Below are 26,472 nucleotides of genomic sequence, written 5' to 3' on the forward strand. Positions count from 1 at the left end.
CTCAGTCAGACAGTGTGAAGTGATTAGAGCTGGGAACAGTGAAATACTGAGGGACTGTATAATTAGCTTGGTTCCGGACCACCGATTTGTCGCCCACATCTTAGACTTCTTCAGCAAATCATATAGAATGAATGGAGTGAGCAGAAAACGCCAATTCAGCCTAATTATCAGGCTAATTTATAACTGAAGTAGTCAGATAATCTGGTTAAGTGCCCTGAGTAGGACCCTCTGAGGATGACTGCTCATGTAATTATTAAAAACACATGATTTAGAGGGAGAAACAATATGTTGAGGATGAGGTCTCTGCCTGTTGACCCTCCACTGCTGATCAGCACCGAGCGATTTCTCATAAAACGTCTTATTTTGCTTCACTTGAAAGTGAAAAAAAATATTCCTGGACCAACCCTCATTAATTTAGCTTCTTCTGTGCACATGTGAAATATATATATTATTGTTTTATTTGTTTCCTTCTGTGCTAGGATAGTCAACGAGTCCGTCTGAAATCTGTACAAACAACAAGATATCTCCCTGCAAACGCACAGTTTGAGCACAAGCAGAGCAAATCTAAGCACCAGCGGGTTATTTGAGTGCAAGTGAAATATGACAACATGCGAACTCCACACAGAAGGAAGGAACTGGGTCGGACCTGCATTCAAACCTTTTCCTCCTTTAAACCAAGACCTGGAATAAATGTGGTGAAAATCGCAGTTCAGCACTAAGCTGCTCTATAGAAGAAGTTTGAGGTTTGGTACAGAATGATACTGACTCCATTCAACCCGATGTTGCCTGTTTATCAGTTGATTCAACCCAGTCCCCCCCCCCCCCCACCCCCCCCCCCCCCCCCTTACTGAGCTCCTGCTGCCCCCACAGCCTCCATCTGCTCTGACCTGTTGCACTTTGATAAACTCTGATCAGTTTTCTCATCATTTTGAGTCATGAATATAGTTTTTTTTTTTTGTATTTTATATGACGATGACCTGCCATTACTGTACTTTTTTTTTTTTTTTTTTTAAATCCATCCATATGAGCCTAAGCACTCTATTAGTTCTTAAATGGCTCCACTGCGCTGCCGCGCACAAGCCGAGACAACAGCTTAATTTAACTGCAGTTATATCAGCAGCTCAGTGTGCTCATGATCTAATTACCAAAGCTGAGGGAGTCGGGGAAACAGACTGGCAATTTTTTTTAAGCCTTTATTACCCTGTCATGGTGTTTTAGCCGGAGAATAGGACACTTAGTGCACTCGGCGCTGCTCTCTTCCAAATGAACTCATTTTCTAACCAACTAGTGCACGAGCGGAGACAGATGTCTGCTCAGTAAATCCAGCCGTGCATTCGGTCTCTTTCACAGATGTGTAGCTTCTACAAACTGCTTCTTGAAAGGAGGATGAGTCCAGCTTCTGTTTTATGGAAATGCCACCTCGGTGCAGAGGTAATTGAGTTTGCTCAGTGATGCTGGAGTCGGATTGAGGGATATTCGCCTCTGGGGGACTTTCACTGCCGCTGACCAATACAAAGAGCAGGGTGGTTAATGTGACCTTGATTGTTCCAGTGAATCACAACACTTCCTGTCACGTGGTCACCTCTGCATTGTTTTAAAGAGATCAATAAGGAACTCCCCCTCCCAGTGGTTTACATCCTGTCTCTGCTGCATGGTGCAGCCATGGCACTAATTAGCTGGTGAATGTTTTATTCCAGGCAGGTTTTTTTTATCTGCCTTTCATCAGGTGAGGATGGTGCCGACATGAGATGAACCGGATCAAACGACTGCCCTGAAACCTCACCACAGCGTGTGAGATTCAAACGATCGACAGGCCGAGGGCGAGCTTTCTATTTCTGGCGTTCCAGTTGTTATTGCCCAAAAAACTTAGAAGAATCCTTTCCCTTCATTCAGGAGCGATTCCGGTTTATGCTGGTGTTATTGTTCTCGTCCAGTAAGAGGGGAAGGCGGCTTTGGCCAAAACATTTGTCTCTAATGAAATATTCCACTCAAATTAGTCTGACCTTTTAAAAACCTGATGCTTGTTCAGTGTTTCTTTCCTCCAGTGTGGGTTTTTAAAGGTTGTTTGTGAACGTTAAAGTTAAAAAGCCATAAGAAAAACCAAGTGTTTGAGACAGAGGCTGAACAGAGGAGCAGCAGCAGTGGACAGTGTGAGGACAGCTTGTAAACACAAACTAAAACTATCGACCTGAAGAAACAAGCATCATCAGCCTCACTTATCCGAAGCCTGAAAATGCTCCTTAAACTTTTCTGCCTTTCTATCAATGCCTTGCTTTCATAATTTAATAAACTTAACACATTTCGGATCATAACTCGTTCATTTCAGCGAGAGCAGATGGTCACAGTTTCCTGTTCACTCTTCCCTGACTGCAGGACATTAATGTGAACTAATGAAGCCTGTGAGAGTTTAATCCACTAATACAGCAACTTTTTCACAAGCTAGAAATCCGGTGGAATGATCCCCTAAAATGTCTATTGGGGTTCGTTTATCCTGTTTATCACAAATGCAGAATTGTTTAGTCTCCATTCAAGCCTTGATTCCTTCTGTGGTTTCTGTTTTCTCCTCAGCTCCAGACTGCTCCGTCTCAGCTCCTGCAAATTCCTCCTTCTGGACCCGGGAGGAGTACACCGAGGCGGGGCTGGCTAAGGCCGCCCACAAGGCTGTGGTGGACCAGGGCATCATGTGGGTCATCGGAGGTTACGTCTTCAACGCCTCTGACTATCACGTGGTCAAAGCGTAAGTGCTGAGCATCTACAGGAGGATTTTAGGCGTTTTGGCTTCTGCTCTTCTCGCTTGTCATGAGTCCTGCCGTTCGTATGAGACGGTAGAGGAGGTGCTTTTGAAACACAGCGTCTCTGTTGCAGGAATTTAATTATTTTTAACTTGCCTGCCTGGTAAACCAAGTGCTGGAGTATTACTTGGCCGTCAGGAAGAAGCCACAGGACTTCCTGATGGTTGTAAATGAAGAGGTGACGGGACAGAGCTCTGCACAGACGTGAAAAGACATGATTAAAACCATGAAATTACAGGATAGGCTGCTGCTCCTCGCCCTGAACTCCACCCAGTAAAGATCACACTGATTCCCTTGACTCACGTTTTGGTTTCACGGTCTGCTGGCTGGCTAAGGTCTCGTTTTATTTCTGTCCAGGGTCTTTTATATGAGACTGTAAAAGATCTTATATTTGTTGTTCTGACATATTTGGACAATATCATAAATATCACTTTTTACACCGTACGTCCGACGTAAATGAAAGACACACGATCCGAGCTCATGATGATGATGTCATGATAACAATCAAAGCATTTCCTGTCTAGGCATTTTCCTGTGAGGTCATCGGTTGGTTGTTTTAGGAGGATTCAGTCGTTAGAGGTCATTGAAACTTTGTAACCTTGATTGAGACAAGTTTATTCGGACGCTTCTGTGGTTTTATCAAGCACAGTCTGCGGTATTTTAGTTTATGTTTGAGCGTGACAATAATTTCAAATGTGTTTCCGACTTGAAAGTTTCCCTTCTGCTGCTTTATTGACCCATTCGGATCTTATTCAATGCTGCATTCAATGATTCAAGCAGTTTCCCAGTGATCGGACCTTGTTCCTCTTCATTTCATGGAGTTTAAAAGTGAGGAATTTTAATCCAGATCTGTGTAACAAAGACAAACCATTTGGAGCCAGGTGTTCCCCACGGACTCTATTTTTGTCTGGCTTCATACGTTATCACAGACTATGTCCCAGATACATATTTATATATTTAGAGATACAGAAACTCACTCGTCAAGTCGTGAAGGAAATCGTTTTCTTTTACTTTGATGTGTAAAAATGAGCACAGATGAGACGAGGACACATTCCTATAAAACCGTTTGAGACGCTGTAACGCTCACCACACGTTTCTGTTCCCTCTGTTTGTGCAGGTACAACCTCAGCAGCAAGAGGTGGCTGAGCCTCGAACCCTCGGTCAACACGGTCACGCCTCGATACGGCCACTCGCTGGCGCTGCACGAGGTTTGTGGAGGAACTCACATCCACGCTAACAGATGCAACACAAAATGATGATCAGTGTGTATTTCACATGCATGTGTTGTTTGTGTCGGCTGCACCGTGAATACGACTTCAAAGAGGACGAGAACATAACAGATGACAACTAAATTAAATCGAGGCGCTGGCAGAAAACGTTGCAAAGTCCCCTTCCTGCTATTTGTGCTTTCAGCGGTGTCTGTTTGTTGTCTGGAACTAATCTAAATCTCTGGGTTTTTTGATATACTGCAGTGAAGTGGTGAAGCAGTTTCTCCTCAGCCAAAAAGACTGTTAGCAGCCGCTGATGGAATAATAAATTGCAGCGAGGGAGAGGGGAGGATTCACAGGAAGACGCAGTCTGTCTGCTCTGTGGTTTGGGAGAACAGCGTTTGGGCTGCGGCATTTGTAATGAACAAATTGCATCACAGCGTGTGTGACTGTGTCTTGAAAGTTAATGTGGGCTCACCAGACAAATCTGAAATGAAATCAGTGTTGATACAAAACGGATGGCGCCGATGAAAGTCTCGCAGCCGCGGATGCTGTCGCGGTTCGGTCTCTCAGGAGGACGTAGCCTCGCCGGTTCGTACAAAGCTGACGCTGCTCCGTCACCTTGAAATGAACAATGAGAAACATAAACCCGTTTTGTCATTGAGCTGATATTACATGTGAAACTGAGAAATACATCACGTTCCAATATTATTTTACAATTTCTTAAATATACCAAATTTACCAAATAATAAAATCCATAACTGAGCTGGAATACATCAAGATCCATTGATTATTGATTTAGTTTTTAGGATCTAATTCTGCTCCACTGTTGGTCTTTGTTTCAGGGAAAGATCTTCATGTACGGAGGAAAGATCGACTCCTCGGGGAACGTGTCCAGCCAGCTCTGGGTTTTCTACATCCAGAACCAGACCTGGGTCCTCCTGACCCCCCGGGCCAAGGAGCAGTATGCTGTGGTGGGACACTCCGCCCACATTGTGCCTTCCTCCCAGGAGGGGGGCGACCCCATCATGCTGGTTCTGTTCGGACACTGTCCTCTGTATGGTTACATCAGCCGGGTCCAGGAGTACAACATCGGTAAGCTGGACGTGATGTCGGGGTTTCAGACAGGGTTGTCTCGAGCTTCTTTCAGGGGGCTGTTCCCGCCACCCCCCCCTAGTAAAAAGTCTGGAAAACGCCAGAGTAAGTCCACGTGAGGATAAAGCAGAAAAAATGTCCAACAACAAACACTTCAGGATGAAAAAGGAGACGCACACGTAGAAGACGCTCAAACGTCAACTTGGAAAAACAGCAATATTCTATTTATACGTGATGTCCTGCCTCCTGCTGCTCCACCCAGGTTCCCCCCCTCGCCTGAATGTTACACACATTCCTGTTGTTGTGCGTCTGACCCGCACAATCTCCGGCTATGTCCAAGTGTGCAGTTTTTGTGTTTGACCACGTGTGTCCTTGCTCTCAGCCTTCAGCTTCTCCCTTGCTTGTGCTAATAAGTCTGACTCTGTGTCCGAGTGCCTTTTTATATATCAGTTTACAACAACAGCAAAGCAAAACTGAAAACATGAAGCTAACGAGATTTCGGTTTTCAATCCAATCCACCAAACACGTTGGCAGGAAACCAGACTTCATTAAGAGGCCTCGTCGTCTGAGTCAATGGGAAGACGTATATCTCCTGTTGGCTCACAAGTAATTTGATAATCTTCACCTGCGCAGTCACCAATACAATCTGATGACTTTCTGATATTACTCTTGTACTTGTAATGGGTTTTATGAGCATTACTACAAATATTTGTATCAGCTTATCTCTCTTTCAGTTGTAAAACGCTGCGTAAACTGAGTTCACAAACATTACATCCCTGCTGGCGCCAAAATCTCAATCCCCCACAAAACGCACTCTGAGACCTTGGAGTGATTTCTCTGCTGCTCAGTGAAAGCTCCTCTTGTGTAACCCTGCAGCCAAGAACACGTGGAGCATGGTGTTTACGGACGGCGCGCTGGTTCAGGGCGGCTACGGCCACAGCAGCGTTTTCGACCCGGGCACCAGAGGCATCTACATCCACGGCGGCTACAAGGCCTTCAGCGCCACCAAGTACGGCTTGGCTGGAGACCTGTACAAGTTCGACGTGGACAAGAGGAAGTGGTGAGCTCTTCTGTTTGAAATGAATTTGTTCCTCTTCAGGGCTAAAAGTTTTATTAGAACTGCCCAAAGCTGATCGATAGCTCTGTGGCAGTGGAACACAAATAGACAGCACTTTGTAGTAGCAGCTAATTCTCAAGAAAAGTTGTAACAGCAGATAAAACACAGCTTTTCTGAACTTTTTTCCGAACAACCATCACTGTGCGTTTGTGTAGGACCATCCTGAGAGACAGCGGCTTCTTCCGGTACCTCCACACGGCGGTGATAGTGAGCGGGGCGATGCTGGTGTTTGGAGGAAACACACACAATGACACATCCATGAGCCATGGCGCCAAGTGCTTCTCCTCCGACTTCCTGGTCTACAGTCTGGGTGTGTAACACACACACACACACACACACACACACTCACGGCCACACAACAGCAGCTCCTGCACTCCTCTCTCCTCGCCGCCCTTCTGCCGAGCGTGCATCGTCTTTTTGTTTTCCTGCACCGAGCTGCTCTGCATTCACACGGTCGCTCGGACTCTCACTCGGGAGCTCTTCAGCTCGGCCGCAGTGTTTTGTTGTCGGACATTGAGCAGCTCCACTGAGCCAAGAGAAGGTCAAATGTCGCAGCTCGATGTACACGAGTGGTAAACTGCAGCCCGCGCTCATACAAAAGAAGCCTAATAATGTGGTGTGGCGTGGTTCTGCCTGCTCACACTCCCAGTTAATATTTGTAGGTTCATGTATGATATGTGTGTACGTGAATCTGACAGAGAGCCTGAAAACCCGATTTTCCAGCCACAGACAAATTCTAGAACTGATCTGTTCCATCGGCAGTCGCCAAATCGTTGTGTGAACTCCTCGAAGACGCGATTCCAGAGGCTCACTGTCACGTCGCCTGTTCTGACTAGATTTCTCCACGGAGAAAGTCTTGTGGAGCTGCAGCTCACACTTCCAGGTGAAGGTAAACACAAAGTGATGGAAGCTCAGACCTAGATGATTCACACCAGTGGCCTCGGGGGCATAATCTCAGGTCCCTACTTTTCTACCCTGTGTTTCATTCTTGTTCTCACCTCCTTTTATTGCTGAGATGCCCTCGGTCGAGATACTTAACCCTGAGCTCGTGTCACAGCAGAGAGAAGAGCGGCTCAGGTGTGTGCGTCTGGAGAAGAGCGATGGATTCATTGGTTCATTGTGAACGTTGTCGATTGCAGTGTAACTAATTCTAACCTGATTTTTAAAGTTAGTTTTGTCTGCTCGGTCAGAAACTCTCCTGCCGCCCTCATCAACAGGCCTCCCTCCGCAGCGCTGCCATAAGCCGCTCATTAATCGTAGACTTCATTCCGCCTGGATGGGAGGGGGGGGGGGGAATTCCCTGCCGCGAAATGGCCCCAAGACATTCTGTTTCTCTGTGTTATTACCAAGATGATTGACAGGAAGCGGAATGACAATCTCAGGGGCACAGGCACCCCCCCCCCCTTCCTCTCCCCTCCTCTCCCTGTGCAATCGGCTTTTGTTCATGAGAATTGCATGCTGGGACTGAAACCTCTCCAAACCGTTTGTGAGTGGCGTGAAGGTGAAGGCTGCAGCAGCACGTGAGTTTAATTCTCTGTAAAGTGGCCCATTTATACATGTTCGTTACCACATGTCCTCGCTTGATTGGCTCAAAGAGACGAAGTCGTCTGACACTCGTCACTGCAGGAAGTGACTTGTTTTCATGACTTCCCTTTTAGAAATTTAAAAACATAAAATATTCGTTTACCCTTATTCCTGACCTCTCACTTTGTCTTTGAGCAAAAAAAGACCAGCCAACAATTCTACACACACACACACACACACACACACACACACACACACACACACACACACACACACACACACACACACACACACACACACACACACACACACGCCAGCTGCAGGGTTGCTGTCAGCTACCTAATCGTCCGGTAATTACAGTCGAGACGGGCCGCACATCGAGGACTAATTGCCGCTCCTTAACAAGCCGAACTCAATTAGAGCGTGGAATTTAAGGGCCGTCCGCTGCCCTGACATTGGTGGATGGTGTGGTAATCAATCCCTGCTCCGAGGGGCAATGCGCCACTCCACCTGCAGTACCGCTGTGCGACAGCAGAGAGCACTGCCTGCCTGTGGACGATGAGCTCTGGGAGATGTCGCTCCCTCCTCTGGGAGAAGATGATGACTTGCACTGCATTGTACCAACTGAAGGTGATACACTGCAGTCGCTCCTCTGTGTTCCAGCCGCTTTGACTTTCAGCCTCGCATGTCGGGTCTGCCTGTGGTTTCTTTTTTGTCTGTGCAGACACAGGATGGGTGCACACACTGTCACACACTGTCACACACTGTAGGAGCTTCATTTAGAAGTGAATCCATCACCAGACTCTGTCATGTATTTAACCAGGATGCTTTAACGTGGCGTTTTACAGGTGAACACATCTCAGCGTCTGACTTAATCTGAGGCACATTTATTTTAACAGTTCCTCTTATATTCAGTATACAGGTGGATGGATTTCAACATGTTGCTCAGCTCATCTCCACATGGAAATGCAGTTATTAATCCCCCCCCCCCCCCCCCCCCTCCCATCTTGTGCTTATCAGCTCTCAGCTGTCAACCATATTTCAGCCTGTTTTCATATCAGCAAATAACTAATTAAACATTGAACAAACATTGGTGTGATAAGAACTCCCTCAAATTAATTTGATGTGGACTTTGTAGTTAAGTCAATGTCCCGTCCACAAACACTGAGGAGGCAGGAACGTATGCTGCAGCCAGCCACCAGGGGGCGATCAAGCAGTCCATCTTTATTTACATCTTTATTTATCTTAAAGAAAGACCCAGCCCTGAATGTTGGTGTATCAACACGCAAGTGCTCCTGTGTTTTTTAATCGTGTCTATTTCACCTCATTTTATTTCTCATCTATTGACCAAAGGAAGTGTGATCGGAAACATTCCTAAAAAAGACAAGATGAAACTTCTGAATCCACAGGGTTGACTGCTGAGCCGCTAACGTAATTATTGTATGAGATCATTTTCAATGGATGTCAGAGAAACTCATTCACTTGCCACCGCCGCTGCTCCTGTGGCCGCGCGGCGCCTCGGTCAAGGACATCTCTCTCCAACCGAGCTGTTGATTGACAACAGGATATGAGGCGTTAAAGGTCTCGCTCGCCACCAGAGGCATGTCAACTGCTGGAGACGCGTGTGATTGAATATGTGGGAGCAGGTCAACAGTCTGACCTCTCCGTCTTCCTGTCTTTGCAGCGTGCGACGAGTGGACAGTGCTGCCTCGACCGGACCTCTACAATGACGTCAACCGCTTCGGGCACTCTGCGGTCTTCAGTGACAGGTACTCACTCCGGAGCAGAGCTTCATAGGTGGAGACGTTTAATGGATGGTTATTTTTAATTTAAATATTTTAAATGGTAAATGAAGTGGTTCACAGTGTCTCCTCACACCAAGAGCCCCCCCCCCCCCCCCCCCCCCCCCCCCCCCCCCCCGCTACCCTCACAGGATGAGCGGTAAAGATAATGAACGAATGGATGAATTACAATGTAGACATCAATTTAATCATCGCATTATATCCTGATCACAAGCGTCTAATTAACCTACTGGGATCTGCTTCTGAAGTGTCGTTGAAAATGAAGTCAGGGTGTTACTTTACAGTCTAAACATATCACATACTAATATTAGACGTTCTTATGAAGGAACCAGGTTCCTGCAAAAAGACACAAGAACCTGGTTCCTTCATAAGAACGTCTAATATTAGTATGTGATATGGTTTCTGAACAAAAAGCCACGTTTATGATTTCAGGTCTGGGCGATCCTACACGTCTGGATTAAAGCCTGATCAGTTTGTCAATTAGTCAATTAATCAATTAAAAATCGACCCATCTGAGCCTTCAACAGACAACGTTCACATAGAAACATGCTTATATACTAATATTAATTTAATTCAGTTCTATATATTTGGTCGTATTTGTGTTTTTCTTATCGTGGCCGAACACTTGATGCTTTTGTTTTGCTCTACTTAACGTCATTTTTCCTCTATTTGTATGTTGCTATACATTGAAAATACATATTACTCCTTAAATATGAACGAAGCGAGTACAGTAGAAATCAGACATGTCGCTGCAGTGCATGTAAACATGTTCTATGATTTTTCAGCTTTAACCTGATTTCCCTCAGTAACCTAGTTTCTCTCGTGAGCTTGTAAACCAGGGTGACAGGTTCCATTTCCTCTGTGGCCCACACGTGTTTAATTATGCACTCATGGTATTTAATGTATGTTGAAATGAACATGTGATGTAACCTAACGTGTTCAGTACGTACAGTATCTGCATTAGATGGAATTATGAGCTGGAGTGTGATTTTTCTTTTGAGGTCGACATTTTCCAGCTTCTCTAACGGGAGATTACAGATTCCCTCGTTTCTTTTATTCATGACCACGTCCTTGTTGTTTTTTTTCCACGATCTGATTCATCAAGTCAAGCTCAAAACAATAGGGTCCTTATCACTTAAATATTCATTTCAAACCATAGACTGTTAATAATGATGCACGACTCGTCTCCACTGCCTCCCGTCGTATAATAATATATCTCTGATTTTCATCATCTTGGGCTTTTGACGTCAATTGGAGCCAGAGTCTGAGCAGCAGAGATCGAAGGGTGACAGAGAAAATAGATGTTTACTTTAAGTTTAGTCCATAACAAAGAGGAGGCAGGGTTTGTGACGTGTTCTGCAGCAAGCCACCAGGGGGCGATGGAGATAATTGGGCTTCACTTTTGGTGAGCTGTCGTTTATATACCGTCTGTTTCAAACAGGTGAAAATGTGATTTTAATTTAGTAGAATACATCTCACAACCCTGACTGTTTCTGATTCAGGTATAATTCAGCTCCTTACTTCATAATAACTTTATAATCGCCACTGAACTTTAGAAGTGAAATCTTTTTCAGTAGAAATTGTATAAAAGTGATTCAAACAAACTTAAACATGCCGTGTCGACGAAATTTAAATATCTTACTCAACTAATTGTGTGTACAATTAGCAGAATGTTGGAAAAAGACAAACAACTCATGGAAAAAGTACCATTATTAAAATACAAACCTCGTTACGTGACATTTCATTATCAGTCTGCACAGAACGGATGGTAACGGGCGGCGCGCTGACCAGAAGGGATGAGTCATCGCTCGGTCTAATCTGCTTCGCCAGCAGAGCAAGCCACAGCGATCCACATTAAATTATACATCCTGTCGTGGAGAACTCATCAAATATTAACACGAATCACCGTCTTCGAGTCGGTGCTCGCTGATGTCTCCTGGTCCTCAGGAGCAATTAAAAGTTTGCTCATCCACTCATTTATTCATCCGTCAAAACTTTGATTCAACACCATCACAAAAGACGAGCAAAGTTCAAGAGCGGCGATATTGAGCTTTATTTTAACGTTCTTTCCATGAGGAAGACATGAAAAAGCAATTCGCAGCGAGGCTTAACAGCATAAATGATCAAATAAGAAAATTGAAAAATGCAAAGCGGAGAAAACTGGTACTTTTAAAGAAAAGAGCTGAGAGAAGGCGGAGTCTTGAAGGTCAGGTGTGAGTTTGAAGGTGAACCACTGAAGACCGAAGGAAACATTTCTCTCGTTCCTGCTTCACTGAGGCAAAAATAAGCAACAGGAAATAACCCACATTTCAGCTTCTTCACTTTGGCCTCCAGCTGATCTTAGTATTGATTTTTAAGCTACTGCTCTTTTACCTTTTTTAAAGCATTTCTCGGTTTGGCTCCATCTCACTTTTCTCCTGCCAATACATATCTGCTCTCACTCGGTAGTTTTGTTTTTATTTAGCTTTTTACTGCCTCCTTTTTTTAAAGTCGTCTATAACGAGTGCTGCACAAACAAAGGCTGTAATTGGCTTTACTCTTTTCAGAACAATTATAAATCCCCACAGATTCAGTGCATCCAGTTATTACTCTCAGCCCTTCACTTAAGTGTCTGTTCAGGTTTCAGTGGTCATCAAAACTCTAATTTCACTCATTGTATTAGAGTGGACGCAGAAAGGCCAATATCTTACAATTTAAATGTGAACGAGAAAATGTTTTCTGTTAAATTTGACTCCTTCCATCGCCTCGATCGTCTTCTATATCTTTTATAAATGAGAAAGGATAAAAAATACTGGTTAAATGATGTGATTCTTTGCAAGACTCTCACATTCTCCCCGCTCCTGATCCGTGCACCCAGCAGGACGTCCAGAGTGATCAGCTTGAAGTGTGACCTCTATGATCCAAGGGAACTTTTGATCACTGTGGTGCAAATTACCCAACCATCATCCACAACCCCACACACACACGCTCACACGCTCACAGTAATCCCTGCAGCTGAACACAGGCCAGTGGAGAAGGATGTTCAAATATGCCCTGGACCTGGCATCCACACACTCACACACTCACACACACACACTAACATCAGGGGCGTCTGTCGGGTCCGTCCCCTCAGGAGGAGAGCTCTTGTTGGGGATTTAGCAAACCTGTGAGGCGGGTGGAGGCCCACAGAAGAGGAGCACCAGTAGGACTAAGCTTCTTTGGCTCTCGCTGTGAACAAAAGGTCCAAACTGGAGAAAATTGCGTGGTTGGAAATGACTTCCCTCCTTTCAACTCTTCCTCCCTGTAAACCTCTAAATCCCCCTTTTCTCCTCTTGTTCCTTTCCAGTGTGATGTATGTGTTCGGCGGCTTCAACAGCCTGCTGCTCAGCGACGTCCTCATGTACACCTCGCCCAGCTGCTCGGCCTTCTCCAGCCAGGCGTCCTGCAGCCAGGCCTGGCCGGGCATCCACTGCATCTGGAACGGCACCCAGGGGACCTGCCTCCCCTGGGAGAGCAACGCCGGCGCACCTGAGCTCCAGCAGCTCCCGGCCTCCTGCAACACCAGATCATGTGAGTGACGTCGCCGCCGCAGTGAAATCCTGCAGTCGTGCGTTGTCTGCCAGGTGGAACTCAATATGGTTGGGTTTTTTTTAAGATTCTTGAGTGTCTGCAGAACTCATCTGCAGTCGCCGCACAACTTTGAGTGACACAAAACCGCTTGTTTGTCACGGACTGAGGATGTGTCACACATCAAAGAGCAGAAATGACAGAAGATCCTGATAGCAGCGCATGTGAGGTTTGCAAATGTGGAAAGTTTGGCCTTGAAGCATCTTCAGAAACTGAATGTGCTGTAGGTTCTGTGTGTGTGTGTGTGTGTGTGTGTGTGTGTGTGTGTGTGTGTGTGTGTGTGTGTGTGTGTGTGTGTGTGTGTGTGTGTGTGTGTGTGTGTGTGTGTGTGTGTGTGTGTGTGTGTGTGTGTGTGTGTGTGTGTGTGTGTGAGGCTGTTAGTAACCTCCACCAAGGAGGTCGTCTTCATCTGCACTTAGTTCGGTAGTTAGCAGGATTACGCAAAAACTACTCATCCGGATTTAATGAGTATTTGTGGAGGGGCTTGGCAAAACCCAACGGAGAATCAATACATTTTTCACAGTTTTTGCATAGAACAAAAGAAAAATGTTTAACTTCCTATGCAGGATCACGATGAAGAATATAATCAGAAATTTGGTGACATCTTCTAACATCTACGAACAGGTTTATGCGGATCTGGACAATGATCCATATTTTGTGAATCAAAATGTTTTTTTAGGGGGTGATCTTTATTTAATTACTGTACGGTAACGAATATTCCTTTCAACTGTATCGTACCAAGTTCCCCACTAGTTTTTTTTTTTTTTTTCTGGATCTGAAATCTGGATCTAGTGGATTTAAATGTAGTATATATGGCTGAAACCTGTAAGTACCACCAATGTGCAGCTGAGAAAGGTAATGAACTACAAGGCCTTAATGTAAAAGGACAGTTAATGAATATTAATCACTTCTGATAGATAATAATTTATTTATTTAGCAGGTATCTCAATCTGTGGTTTCAGCTCCTCACACGTGAGGATTGTTTGGATGTGAGTGTTGTCCCTCCTGAGCAGATTTGTCCTATAAACACATTTCTCCACATCCAACATTTTATTAACTCTTCTTCACAATGACAGTGTGTCCCAGTGTTGCTGCCCGTGTGTGTGTGTCTGTGTGTGTCTGTGTGTGTGTGTGTGTGTGTCGGACAGGAGGAGGTAATCATCAAGGGCAGATCAGTCGGGTCTCAACGCGCCCCCCCCCCCCGACAGTTCTCTTCCATTCGCTCTTTTCTATTTGTCACAAAAAAAAAATCCTCAGTTTCACCAACACCGGCCGGTTTCATCTTCCAGCGCTGGCCCCCACTGAAGTGCCGGCAGATGGAAACCGCGCCCTGGAATATCTTTCAATCCCATTAATAACCAGGGAGGCCCTCTGCTCCGCTGCTGTCTGGCAATCACCCTGCTTCCTCAGAAGAAAGCTCACATCCAGGAAGCTGGAGGAAGCAGCAGAAACAGAACAACGTCCACTGTTACAGATACAAATACCAAATACAGTCCCTGCACTTTCATTGTAGGGCTGTAGGTCGAATTTGAATGATAAATAGTTTCCTTGTTGCTCTGATGTACCACCCAGACTTCTGAAAAGAGCAAACATACATTTTCAACCAATTTCTGTCATTCATTAAAACCAACATCGTTGTGGTTGTAATCTCTGTCTGTGTCGTTAGAACACTGCTGATTGGTGGAAGCAGTCGTTAACCACATTCTTCCAAACTCTGCAGATGTGGATAGCGAGCGGTGCGACCAGTACACAGACTGTTACAGCTGCACCGCCAACACCAACGGCTGCCAGTGGTGCTCCACCCAGTGCGTTTCTCTGGGAAGCAACTGCACCGCAGCATCGGTAAGACACCGGCGCCTCCTCCCACAGGCCAACTCAAACCTGCTCACCCTGCTGCTTGTCCACGTCTGGATATATTAGATGAAAACTTTTTCTGGGGGACTGGTAAACTCCAACTGGCTTTAATGGTTTGAACAGTAAAGCTATGTTCAGTTTAAAGAATCCCTCCATGCTCCTTTTTCATGTCACAGAATCAAAACTGATGTTTAAATGGTCGTATCCTCATTTTCCCCACATAATTAGATTTAATATCAGTGGTCACAGGCTCTGTGATCTTTTAAATGATGAATACTCATCAATCTGTGATTAAATCAATGGTTTGGTTTTAATTCTCCTGACTGCAGTTCTTTGACAAACTGATGCTTGAGGCTTGATTTACATGTGTGTCTTTTATTGAGGTTGAAACATACAATTAATTTCTTCTTTATTTCTTATTTTCTCCTGTCTTCTCTCAGGGGTCAATAGGGGAGTTTGACGTCTGTCCCCGGGACAATCCCTCCTTCGTGTGCAACAAGAAAACCAGCTGCAAGAGCTGCGCTGTCGACCAGAACTGTCAGTGGGATCCTCGCAACCAGGAGTGCATCTCACTGCCAGGTAACCATGGACGTAAACTCTATTTGATTAAATCCTTCTCATTTCTAAAAGCCTACAAACCTGCAGTGTCTGTAGAACCAACCCTTCCCTCTGTTCCCCCCCCCCCCGTTCCAGAAAACGTGTGCGGTGAAAGCTGGCACCTGGTGGGCAACTCGTGTCTGAAGTTCATCACGGCCAAGGACTCGTACGACAACGCCAAGCTGGCCTGCAGGAGCCACAACGCCGTCCTGGCGTCGCTCACCACTCAGAAGAAGGTGGACTTTGTGCTGAAGGAGCTGCAGATCATGAGCGTGGTGGTAAGACGGACGAGGGGTTGGGTTTGATATCCCTCCGCTGATGAGTGGGGCGTCACATTAACGGTGAACGAGATGGATGTGGAGATAAAATGGAGAATTACAACAAGAATATCAGATTAACCAGTGAGTGAAGAATAAAAGAAGAAATCCAGAAAGAGAAAACTACAAAAAGTCCTAAAAGAAACCATCATCCCTTCTTGTTTCTTGTGTTGTGACCTGAAAACATTGACCGCTGTGTAACTCTACAGTTATTGAACTCTGATATCTCCGTGGCCGCTCCCCTCTTTTGAAATGTTGTGTTTTGATTCTCCGCGGGTGAGCTCGGGTCGGATTCTTTTTTTTGTCCGTCATCTTTGGACCAGTGAGCGTGAAACAAATCGTACATTAACAGACACGATCTTCAGAGCTCAGACGTCTCTTACTCGCTCCATCAGAGCAAACACTACAGAGAAATCTATCCCAGCGATCGACTAACCGGCCCGAGCTGCTGTTTATTCCTCCAGATACACGTCACTTATCTACCGATACGCGTGAAGGATGGACCGACGTAGTGGCAGCAATCGTTTTATTGTTTGGAATCCGCACACAGAGAAAATGCACTCGCTGATAGAGGAAACAAACCTGCTGATTTCTTGTTGAAGGTGTTTTCCTGCAGCCTGTAGCCGCTGCTTGTGATGTTAACAATCAGTTGTTTCAATCTATTCACTTTCCTCAGCTTACGACTTCCCCAGTGTCGGGATTATGTGCTTTTCTCTCTTTAAATGATTGTAAACAAGATCGCTTTAGATTCTCCACTGCCAGACAAAGCAAAGGAATTTGAAGACCTCTCCTGGGTCTCTCTATAGAGACGACTAAATAATTAAAGACAAGGAAATATAGAAGATGAATGAATAATTGAAATTATTGTTAATTCCATTTTTCAATGTTTCCATTATGTGTCATGGAAATCCTGGAAATGTTCTGGACTAAAACAAGAACCAAGGCAGTGTCACCGATTTTCCTTCTGTTGAGGGGAAATGTTTTTTAGAAGCTGCATTATTGGTAAAATCACGGCTTTAAGCATCTCAATATTTTAGTTCACGTCCACACTTTGAGTCGAGTGAAGAGTTTTACATAATCCCAAATGTTTCCGAGTAGAGTAAAGCTCCAACAACCCACTCTGCACTCGCGTGGCACACGGTGTCGCATCCTGCTGCGCTTCAGCTTCAGTTCCTGTGTCGTTCCCCCAGCAGGTGAAACTCTGCCATCCCTCACCGAGGCCACCCGGCAGCAGCGTGAGCCGCTCGTGAACCCACACGGTGTCCCGGAGTCACCAAAGGACAAATGTAGAGCTGGAGCTAAATCAGACAGAAGACACGAGTCGGAATCCAGGAGTGTTTTCCATCCATACTAATGTAAATTCCCCCCTGTTGGTCTAAATTCAGTTCAGGGGAAATCTCTGTGTTTTAATTGCAGAGAAGACGAATTAAAAGCTCTGCAACGACATCAAACTGTCGAGGCACAGAGACTCCAACATGCCTCACAAATCTTCACCGTCGTGTCATATTGACGTCGCCGGCGCTGTTAAGCAGCTCCGGCCGTTTCCAGGCGACATCAATCAATCCGAAGAAATGCGAGTGAAACCCGACGGAGCAGCGATTTGAGTCCGTGAGAGATGAGCTCACTTTGTTTACTACGACTGCAGCAGCACGGCCATTGATTAGAGATGGGACGAATAACAGGAGTCAAGTCCGGTGAAGTAAAACTGCTTTTACTGCCGCTCCGTCACTCCGGTGGAATTTATGTCTGTTCAGGTGAAAAATGTTTTTTGGGGTTGTTTCTTACCGCCTCGGCAAAGTTGTAATTTCTGACCCCAACCGCGGAAAAAGAAAATGATGGCTATTAAAATGTGTCTGTCATTGATTTTCATCAGCTGCAGAGTAACTGGCACTTAACTTGAGACACTTTCTTTTAATGCCTGCATGTCGGTGGGTTATGTTTTTGGGTCGTCCCATCGCCGTGAACACGATATCACGTGGATGGATTGTGGTGGTCAAAGGTCAAGGTCGGTGTGACCTCACTGATGAATCAAATCACAACCTCGTTTTTGACTCTGCTCCTCTGCTCCTTCGCAGTACAAGGCCTCGGTGACGCCCTGGGTGGGGCTGCGGAAAATCAACGTGTCGTACTGGTGCTGGGAGGACATGTCGCCCTTCACCAACACCACGCTGCAGTGGCTGCCCGGGGAGCCAAGCGACGCCGGGTTCTGTGGCTACCTGGCCGAGCCGGCGTCCAGCGGGCTGAAGGCTCAGACCTGCATCAACCCGGTGAACGGCAGCCTGTGTGAACGACCAGGTGAATTCAGGATCCAGGGACAGACGAGCTGCTCTGTTTTCCTCATGTAGTCAAACCTTTTGTTATCCCAGTGCCAGAGCGAGCTTGACTCCCACTGAGCGTTCCAACTGCTCACACCACTTTAATACGAATGTTCCACAGCCAACCACAGTGCCAAGCAGTGCAGGACGCCGTGCGCCATGAGGACCACGTGCAGCGAGTGCACCAGCAGCAGCAGCTCGGAGTGCATGTGGTGCAGCAACATGAAGCAGTGCGTCGACTCCAACGCCTACGTGGCCTCCTTCCCCTTCGGACAGTGCATGGAGTGGTACACCATGAGCTCCTGTCCACGTAAGGCTCCTCTTCATTCTTACACGTTCATTCACAGCTGTGATCTGACGATGGATTAAGGATTTGGGCAAAAAACACAGATATTAGTTTCATCAAGGTCATATTTAAGAAAGTAAAAAAGGAAATCCTCTAACTCTTCGTCAGGATCAGGACCCAAAATGTATTCATTTCTTTCTTGATTCTTTTCCTTCAACCAGGTTTCATTAATATCTGTTTGGTAGTTTTTATTGTAGACAAACAAATCAACTAATGGACAGAAGCAAAAACAAAACCTCCTTGTTGGATGTTATAAGTCATTCAGTCTCATTCATGATGTTTTACACTATATAGACAGAAAATGTAACAGTTTTTTATTGATATTATTTAAAAGCCCTGTGGCGAGGTGCTTGATAGAGGCAGGATATTACCCGTCCTTATTAATATGTGTGGCACTGAGCATGTAAATATGAATAGTCGAGGGGTTAGTTGTTAGTTTGAAATGAGTGATGTTATGTGTCTACTTTTAATTTGAGTGAGCAAAGAAATTAACAAAATATTTGAGATGATTTCAACAGTTTCTTCAAAACCTCCGGACTTGGTCTTTCAGTTTCATCTCCTCTCCATGACAGTTTTACGGGGGCTGTAGTTTCTGAATTAATATCTGATGATAAATTCCAAGTCAGCTGAAGATTGAAAAAAAAAAAGTGTTTCTTCATACAAACATGAAGGATAAAGTTTCCAGTAATGTGTGAATAATTCATTATTCACAGTGGATCTTTGATTTCAGCACCGAAATCACATTCGTCATTTTTGAGGGAAATTTCCGAGGAAATTAAAAGACCAATCAAAAGAGGCTTTACTCGTCTTTGCTGTGGGATTCTTCATTTCTAATCTCTCTCTTTGAGAATCATCGATGTCGTCACGAGAGCCGCGCTGCGATGTTTGCTCCGCAGCCTTCGCCGCAGAATCTCCAGACTCGCAGCCCCGATGATCACACATAACATGTTGACTCGAAAATCTGTCTTTGGATTCCTTCTGCCCGTTTCCCAGTTCTAACTCTGTTTACTCCAAATTGCAGTTGCCGCCATAGAAACGCACTTTCTTTCTTTAACGTGTGGAAGTGTTGCAACAAGTGCATGTTGTGTACATACACACAAATAAACCTGTATAACCACTTCTCAGTGAGGATTCATGAGGTGCAATCTTTCAAATGTACAAATAAGTATAAGAAAGTAAAAGCTGAAATCTGCTGGTGTAAATCATCAATAAACTCGGCCACTCGACCATGTGTAACTTCATCGGATGGAAAAAAGCCCTAAAAGGCAAAGTTCTCTGTACATACTCGTGGAGCAGAGCAAATTTTTTAATATTTGGGTTGTTTTAATGTTCGTTGAGCCGAGCACATTAAGCTCTGGCTCCTCCACTAGTTGAGATTAATGATGGTTTGATAACGTGGCCCGTGGCTGGTGCACGGTTTGGGGACGGTGCAGAACAGAACCGGTCAATTAAGCACAAATTGTTGCTCAGAGCCATCGACAGAGAAGCGACTCGAAGGGTTGGGAATTAAAACAGACAAATATCTGTGGAGAGCGGGTGGAGAGAACCAGGGGCTCGGGGAGGAGACTGTTATTAATTAAAATGCTCAGAAAGATTGGACATTACTTTCCTATGGTTTTGAGATATTTCTGGGCACTGTGGTCTTCGTTGATAGGACTGAGTTTTAGATGTGAAAGGGGGAGAGAGAGCAAAGGGCCGAGACAGAATCGAACCTGTGGCAAAATATAGGCAGCTCTGTTTTTAACAACATGATACAAGCTGATTTCCAAAAAGTTAGCGTCCCAAAAAACATCAGAACGTATTTTGAGATGTGTAGTTTATGACTGTTCCTGCGTCGTGTGTTTCAGCGGAGAACTGCTCCGGGTACAGGACGTGTGGCCAGTGTCTGGACCAGCCCGGCTGTGGTTGGTGCACCGACCCCAGTAACACGGGCAAGGGCCAGTGCATCGAGGGCTCGTACCGCGGGCCCTTCCAGACGTCCGTCCCGGCGCCGTCCACCCTGCCCGGTCTGCTCACCAGCTCTCAGCCGGCCCTCAACGCCAGCATGTGTCCCAGTGAGGCCAAATACAACTGGTCCTTCATCCACTGCCCGGGTAGGAGAGGCTCGTGGTTAATGGTGTTAATGGCAAAACTTACTCAGACTTGAATCCTACACAGTGAGTTTACTTAAATGTCCACCTGCTCCAAATACCAAGCAGAGTAGCGTGCTCCCGTAATGAAACTCCTCCCACAACCGCACCGAATCACAGGAGCAGATGTTCGGCCGGTCATAGTGATTGTTTTACCCATTAATTACACCAGAGTGAATTAATGGAATTAACTTCCCAATAAACTGCACTGGCTATTGTGACGAGTCTCAGTTTAATAGATCCATCAGGTTAAATCTCCACAAATAAACCTGGCAGGCAGAGAAAAGCTCACTTTACTGTACATTTAACGTACAAATCCCCGTGTGTGTGTGTGATGTTCACGCAGTATTTTGCTCCGTTTCCTTTCCTCCGCAGCTTGTCAGTGTAACGGTCACAGTCAGTGCATCAACGAGAGCGTGTGCGAGAAGTGCGAGGACCTGACAACCGGCCGTCACTGCGAGAGCTGCATCTCCGGCTTCTACGGAGATCCGACCAACGGGGGCAGCTGCCAGCGTGAGTATCCGCGGGGGCCGCTCGGTCCCGGCGGTAAATCAACCAGTCAGCCACGGCTTCGTTTAACTTGCCAGTGTTTTACAGTTCAGGTTTATGTCGGCCATTTTCCTGATTCCCGGCTGCGCAGTAAAGCGTTCCCCTGGGATATTAAAGATTTACTCCGCTCTGCAGCTAATACTGACAGTCAGTCAATCGGACAACAAATCAATCGTCCGGTTCTTCCACAGCTTAATTGAGCTTACCTATATATTACTTTTACTCATTTTCTTTACCTCTCACTCCACATGGCCCTCAGGTGTGTGTATATATATGTGTACTTAGTCAGTGACAGTCAATCAATACACTAGTATTTCTGCATATATTCATCTTGTTAGTATTATACATTCATTGTTTATAGAGCAAACTGCTGCTCTGGGTTTTCGCAGACATGTTTCACACTAACACATCTGATCCTAACCCTGATTTAACGCATTATGAACATTAAAGAGAGCAACATCCATAACTCAATAAGGAAGTAATATACAAATGATCAAGATAACACATAAACATGAATTACTATTCATTGCTCCACCAGCTGTTACACAGGATTTCTTCACATCCAGCAGATGTTACTACCCGGAGGCTCGTTCGTTCAAAAATACATAAAATAAACCGCATTAATGCAAAAGATGAGCAACGTTAATGTTTCACCCCCCAAACCACCGATCCTAACTGATATCTGGTATCTGGGATGTGGGATGTCTCAGTCGAGGGGGGGTCGTGGTTAGTTTCACCTCGGCTCTGGAACCAAACATCTGGATTGGGTTGGACCTCTTTTCTCTCCTTAGGGACGATCCTTGAGCAATTAGTGTTTCAGACACGATTAATCTGACTCTTGGTTGAACAGATTTCCGAGTATCTGTCCGTCTTGGAGTCTCGGGGTGTGGATCTGAAAAGGCAACAGGGGGATATTAAAGCAGACTTGCACTGAAAGCCGCACATTTTCCATAACTTTACTGATATCTGGGTGAGTGACTGTGAACTGGGAACATGTGGCTGCATCTGGGGATGTGAACAAAAGTCCTTTCAATTGGATAATTTATATTCATTCATAGTGTTTGTAAAGTATTTAGATACTAGAAGATATTTATAGTTCTACTACAAATAAGAGGAACTGACACGTGGTTTTTTTTTTCTTAACTTTAAATTTGCATGTTCTTGAATTTGTTTTTCTCTCGTTCAGCCTGCAAGTGTAACGGCCACGCCAGCATGTGCAACCCCAACAACGGCAAGTGCTTCTGCACCACCAAGGGCATTAAAGGAGATCGCTGCCACCTGTGAGTTTTACGACGCTCATCCTTCCTCCTCCTCCTCCTTCTCCTCCTCCTCCTCCTCCTCCTCTCGTTCTCTCTGCCACGCCTCTGCACTCCCACATTTCCTTCTCCTCTTCTGCTGTGTTGGCACTTTTAAGAAAAACCTTGTAACCGTAATGTCTTTGCAGTAAAATCCGCCTGCAGGGAGAATGGGGAGCTTTCTTTTTTTAGTCCTTCACATGCATTACTAGTGACACCACATGCTAAGATTTAGATAGCACACTAGAGTGGTACTTACAGGTCCATACAGAGGCCCTTCAAATAGCTCTTTATCACTGTGGGAGCAACCTGAGTCTAGATTCTGGGGATTGTGATTACCCATCAGGCAGTTTGTCAGTTAGTGTGAGCGACTGGTTCATCGCTGCTCTGACTTGAGAACTGTTTACGAATCAGTTTAGGAATATGAAATCTCTTCCTGCTCCTGAGGTCCTGTCCACACTGATGTGGATATTTTTGCAAAACCAACTTCTTCCTCTGCAGTCGAGCCTCCGCACGGAAAAACACTGTTTTAATCACTAAAACAGAAAGAGTTTGATATGTGCATCGAAAGAAACAACAACTAACTGACTGAAGACGCTCGATGAGCATGCTCCCAGTGTTCTCCTCTGATATTTGAAGTATCGTTGATGTAGACTTTACTGCCACCTACTGGCTGTTGGTTTTGTTTCTTCGTCTGAAAGCAGATATTTGTGTAAATTGAAGGGCGTTGTTTTTAAAACGGAGGGGGAAATATCCGCTGCAGTGCAGACGAGGCCTGAAGTTATTGAAACGCCTCATTAGTTGCACTTCCACATTCGCATTATGCCTCGCTAGGAACTAGCCAGGCATGCCCCCCCCCCCTTACAATTCCAGGTAAAGCGAGAGTGGAGGCTGACATTTGTGTGTCAACGAGCCAGTCGGCCAATCAGAGCAGTGTTTGAGACGGAGGCTGAGAAGAGGAGCAGGAACAACACAAATCATCAGCCTGAATATGAGCAGAATATGTCTCCTTTAAAAAAAAGAGCAAGATAATTGACCTTATTAAGAACTGACGTGAGCAAAGGTTTGATGATACCAATTAAGTAATCATAAAAGTGTTTTTGCAAGTTTCAAAATAAGGGAAAAAACATTTTTTTTGTGTGAATAATTACACCTGCAAGGCCACAAGCAAACCTGTGTGAGATTTTAAGAAAAGATTCTTCCGACCAGCGTGTTTTGAGTTTTTTCTTATTTGGCAAACTACAGCAGCAGCTGTTCATTAGCGCTTGCAGCTCTGTTTCTTAATATTTTCCAAACCCAGGCCTTCATTACCACACTGCCTCCGAAACCCATTACAACTCCAGCTAATGTTTCACAAACGAATTGTCATCGGTGTGAAAACGGGGTCTTTTCTGTACCAAGTTTAAATCCCCGAGGTTTCTTGTAGCTGTGCGTGATCTTCGTCATCGTCACCCGGCCTCGTTCTCTTCTCGTCTCATTGTGATGTTGCTCTCGCTGATTGAAGGTCAAGAGTCGACTGTGCTTCTGTGTGATGCAAGTATTTACCACTAAATTTAACCGTCCCAATTCACCTTCCTCTCTTTCTTTTCTGTCGCCGTCTTTCCTTTCTTTTCTCTCCCCCCCCCTATTTTATTCTTGTCCCATTTCTCCCCATCCTTCCTCCACCTCTCTCTCTTTCAGGTGTGAAGTGGAGAACCGTTACCAAGGCAACCCCCTCAAAGGAACATGCTACTGTAAGTGGAATTCCAATTAACGACTTGAGTGCGGGCGGGGTTGGGCAGCGTCGCGTTAAGAAAGCCCTGTGAGGCCCGACTCCTCTTCCTTGTTCGGGTCAATGACGAGACGGGTACATGGCTCCTGAATCAAAGCGGGTCTGGAGTAGTTTGATGTTTAAAGAAGTAAAGAAACCGCCGCTTTAAAAAAAAAAAAAAAAAGAATGAAAAGGAGTCGCAGGTGGGAAGAATCGACGAGGAGACGCAGATGAAAGTGAATCTCAGAAGAATGAGGAGCTTTGAAGGGGCTGATTTTCTCTTTCCCCCGCTGCGACGGCGATCCCGTGGTCCACACTGCAGATTAGCCTCCCGTCATTGTTATTCCTGTCAGTTGTGGTGATGGAGAATAGAATAGAAGTAAAATAGGTGATTAAACAAACTGCGTCCTCACGGCTCTCAAACACTTGACTCCTCAGTACAGAAGGAGGTCGAATGGTTACAGTCGACGACCTTGGACCACCTTCACACAGACGGAGAATCGGCTCGTGTCCTTTTTTTGACTCGTCTGTTCACAACAGACATTTCTATCAACAACCTGAACTTTATCTTTATATATATTTTTTTAAGGGTTTTTTTCTCCACTTTTACAGAAAAAGATCAACAAGTTTTAAGTCTTGGATTCGCTGCTTGTCTCTGTTTTTATGTGACTGTAAATTCAGGATGTTCTTCTCATACATAACATCAGTAGAAAATTGGTATCAACTATCTTGATAATCTAATTAATTAATATTGCAATTAGTTTAGAACGTTTTAGCAAAAAATAACAAACATTATCTGTGTGGACTTTGCTTTTCATCCTTTTTTAAAAAAATATTTATATATTACTTTTTATCTTCACTGAGATTATGTGTTTGCCTCTGTCCTTTAGCTTCTTTTTTAGAATAATCACTAAAGAGATTAACACAAAACATGGTGAACACATTATTTTAGGGGAATCCAGACAAAGGAATAAATCCAGAAATATTTTATAAATGTCTTTAACATTGCATTTTTGCATTTGATTCGGAGGTATGAAATCTCTGTGCCATTCTACCTGTATATTGAACGTCCTTTGGTTTTGAATCGGTTGCAGATGTTATTTCCCTAGCATTGATTTGAAGGAGCATGAGAAAGCATCTGAGCATCTTGGGCTGCAGCAGCCGGTGTGGCCGTTAAGTGACAGAGGAAATGAGTTTCCCTCCGCAGGTCAATAACGTCTGGCAAGAGAATGAGAAATGGATTTTAAAAGTTTCCAGATCATGAGAGGTGGAAAGAAAAGAGTTGGTGGTACCTTCCGAGTACATGTATGAGATATATGCATGAGTACGTATAGTTTCTTTCCCCGAGCGGCGTCTGAATACATTTTCCTGTGTGACTTTCAAACTGGGACTGATGGAGCTATTCTTCTTCTTCTTCTTCTTCTTCTTCTTCTTCTTCTCTTGTAATCCCCTGCACGCTCTTCCACACCCACAACTGCGGCTTGATCACCTCCATCAGACACGCTCCTTATCGACTACCAGTTCACCTTCAGCCTGTCGCAGGAGGACGACCGCTACTACACCGCCATCAACTTCGTGGCCACGCCTGAGGAGGTACGTCCCTGACAGTGAACGCCCCCCCCCCCCCGGCACAGCAGCTGTCACCTGTGTTAGGATTTAAGACGTTAAAGTCGACACCACATGATGACGATGATGATGATGATGATGATTTGGTTTCTTCGCCTATTGTCAAACAACTAAAGTTCCTTCGTTGGACACTTCTCCATTTGTATCTTTAGCATTTTAGCTTTTCAAGAGCTGAAAGTAACAGAGAAAAAAAATGTGAAGCACAACAAGTACTAGTATTTTAACACTTCCCCCAGTACAAGTCACACACACGCCCACGCACACACACAGAGACATTAACGACACCCGACTGAAGTGTGATGTGAAGTGTGAACTCCACTCGTCTCACAATCACACAGATGTTTTCACAGCTAACACAAGCTTGTCCGGTCCTGTTTACCTGCTGCAACATCTGCAGCTGAAACTGAAACACGAGGATCTGAGAAAATATCCCAGATGGTATTTTTTCCCCCCCAACAAATTCTGAATTGATCCCTTTATCAGCGAGAGCTGTGCAAAAATAATTAGCGAGTGGAGATAATGTTTATGGTGAATATTTATATTTTTCCTA

General features: G+C 45.0%; 1 protein-coding gene across 2 annotated transcripts in view; it reads left to right on the forward strand.

Annotated features, from left to right (window-relative positions):
- atrn (attractin) overlaps nt 1-26,472 on the forward strand; it is a 109,506-nt gene that overhangs the window by 18,912 nt on the left and 64,122 nt on the right. For both annotated transcript variants that reach the window (XM_034576842.1, XM_034576841.1), the window contains exons 6-22: nt 2,569-2,737; nt 3,910-4,000; nt 4,846-5,095; nt 5,972-6,155; nt 6,368-6,522; nt 9,421-9,505; nt 12,864-13,087; nt 14,865-14,986; nt 15,439-15,577; nt 15,692-15,873; nt 17,988-18,207; nt 18,349-18,537; nt 20,421-20,666; nt 21,078-21,215; nt 22,438-22,531; nt 24,227-24,279; nt 25,795-25,889. In XM_034576842.1, the coding sequence (XP_034432733.1) occupies nt 2,569-2,737; nt 3,910-4,000; nt 4,846-5,095; nt 5,972-6,155; nt 6,368-6,522; nt 9,421-9,505; nt 12,864-13,087; nt 14,865-14,986; nt 15,439-15,577; nt 15,692-15,873; nt 17,988-18,207; nt 18,349-18,537; nt 20,421-20,666; nt 21,078-21,215; nt 22,438-22,531; nt 24,227-24,279; nt 25,795-25,889 (2,636 nt within the window). The remainder of the gene's footprint in view (nt 1-2,568; nt 2,738-3,909; nt 4,001-4,845; nt 5,096-5,971; nt 6,156-6,367; nt 6,523-9,420; nt 9,506-12,863; nt 13,088-14,864; nt 14,987-15,438; nt 15,578-15,691; nt 15,874-17,987; nt 18,208-18,348; nt 18,538-20,420; nt 20,667-21,077; nt 21,216-22,437; nt 22,532-24,226; nt 24,280-25,794; nt 25,890-26,472) is intronic.

Source organism: Hippoglossus hippoglossus, chromosome 22, assembly GCF_009819705.1.
Source record: "Hippoglossus hippoglossus isolate fHipHip1 chromosome 22, fHipHip1.pri, whole genome shotgun sequence".
NCBI lineage: Eukaryota > Metazoa > Chordata > Actinopteri > Pleuronectiformes > Pleuronectidae > Hippoglossus > Hippoglossus hippoglossus.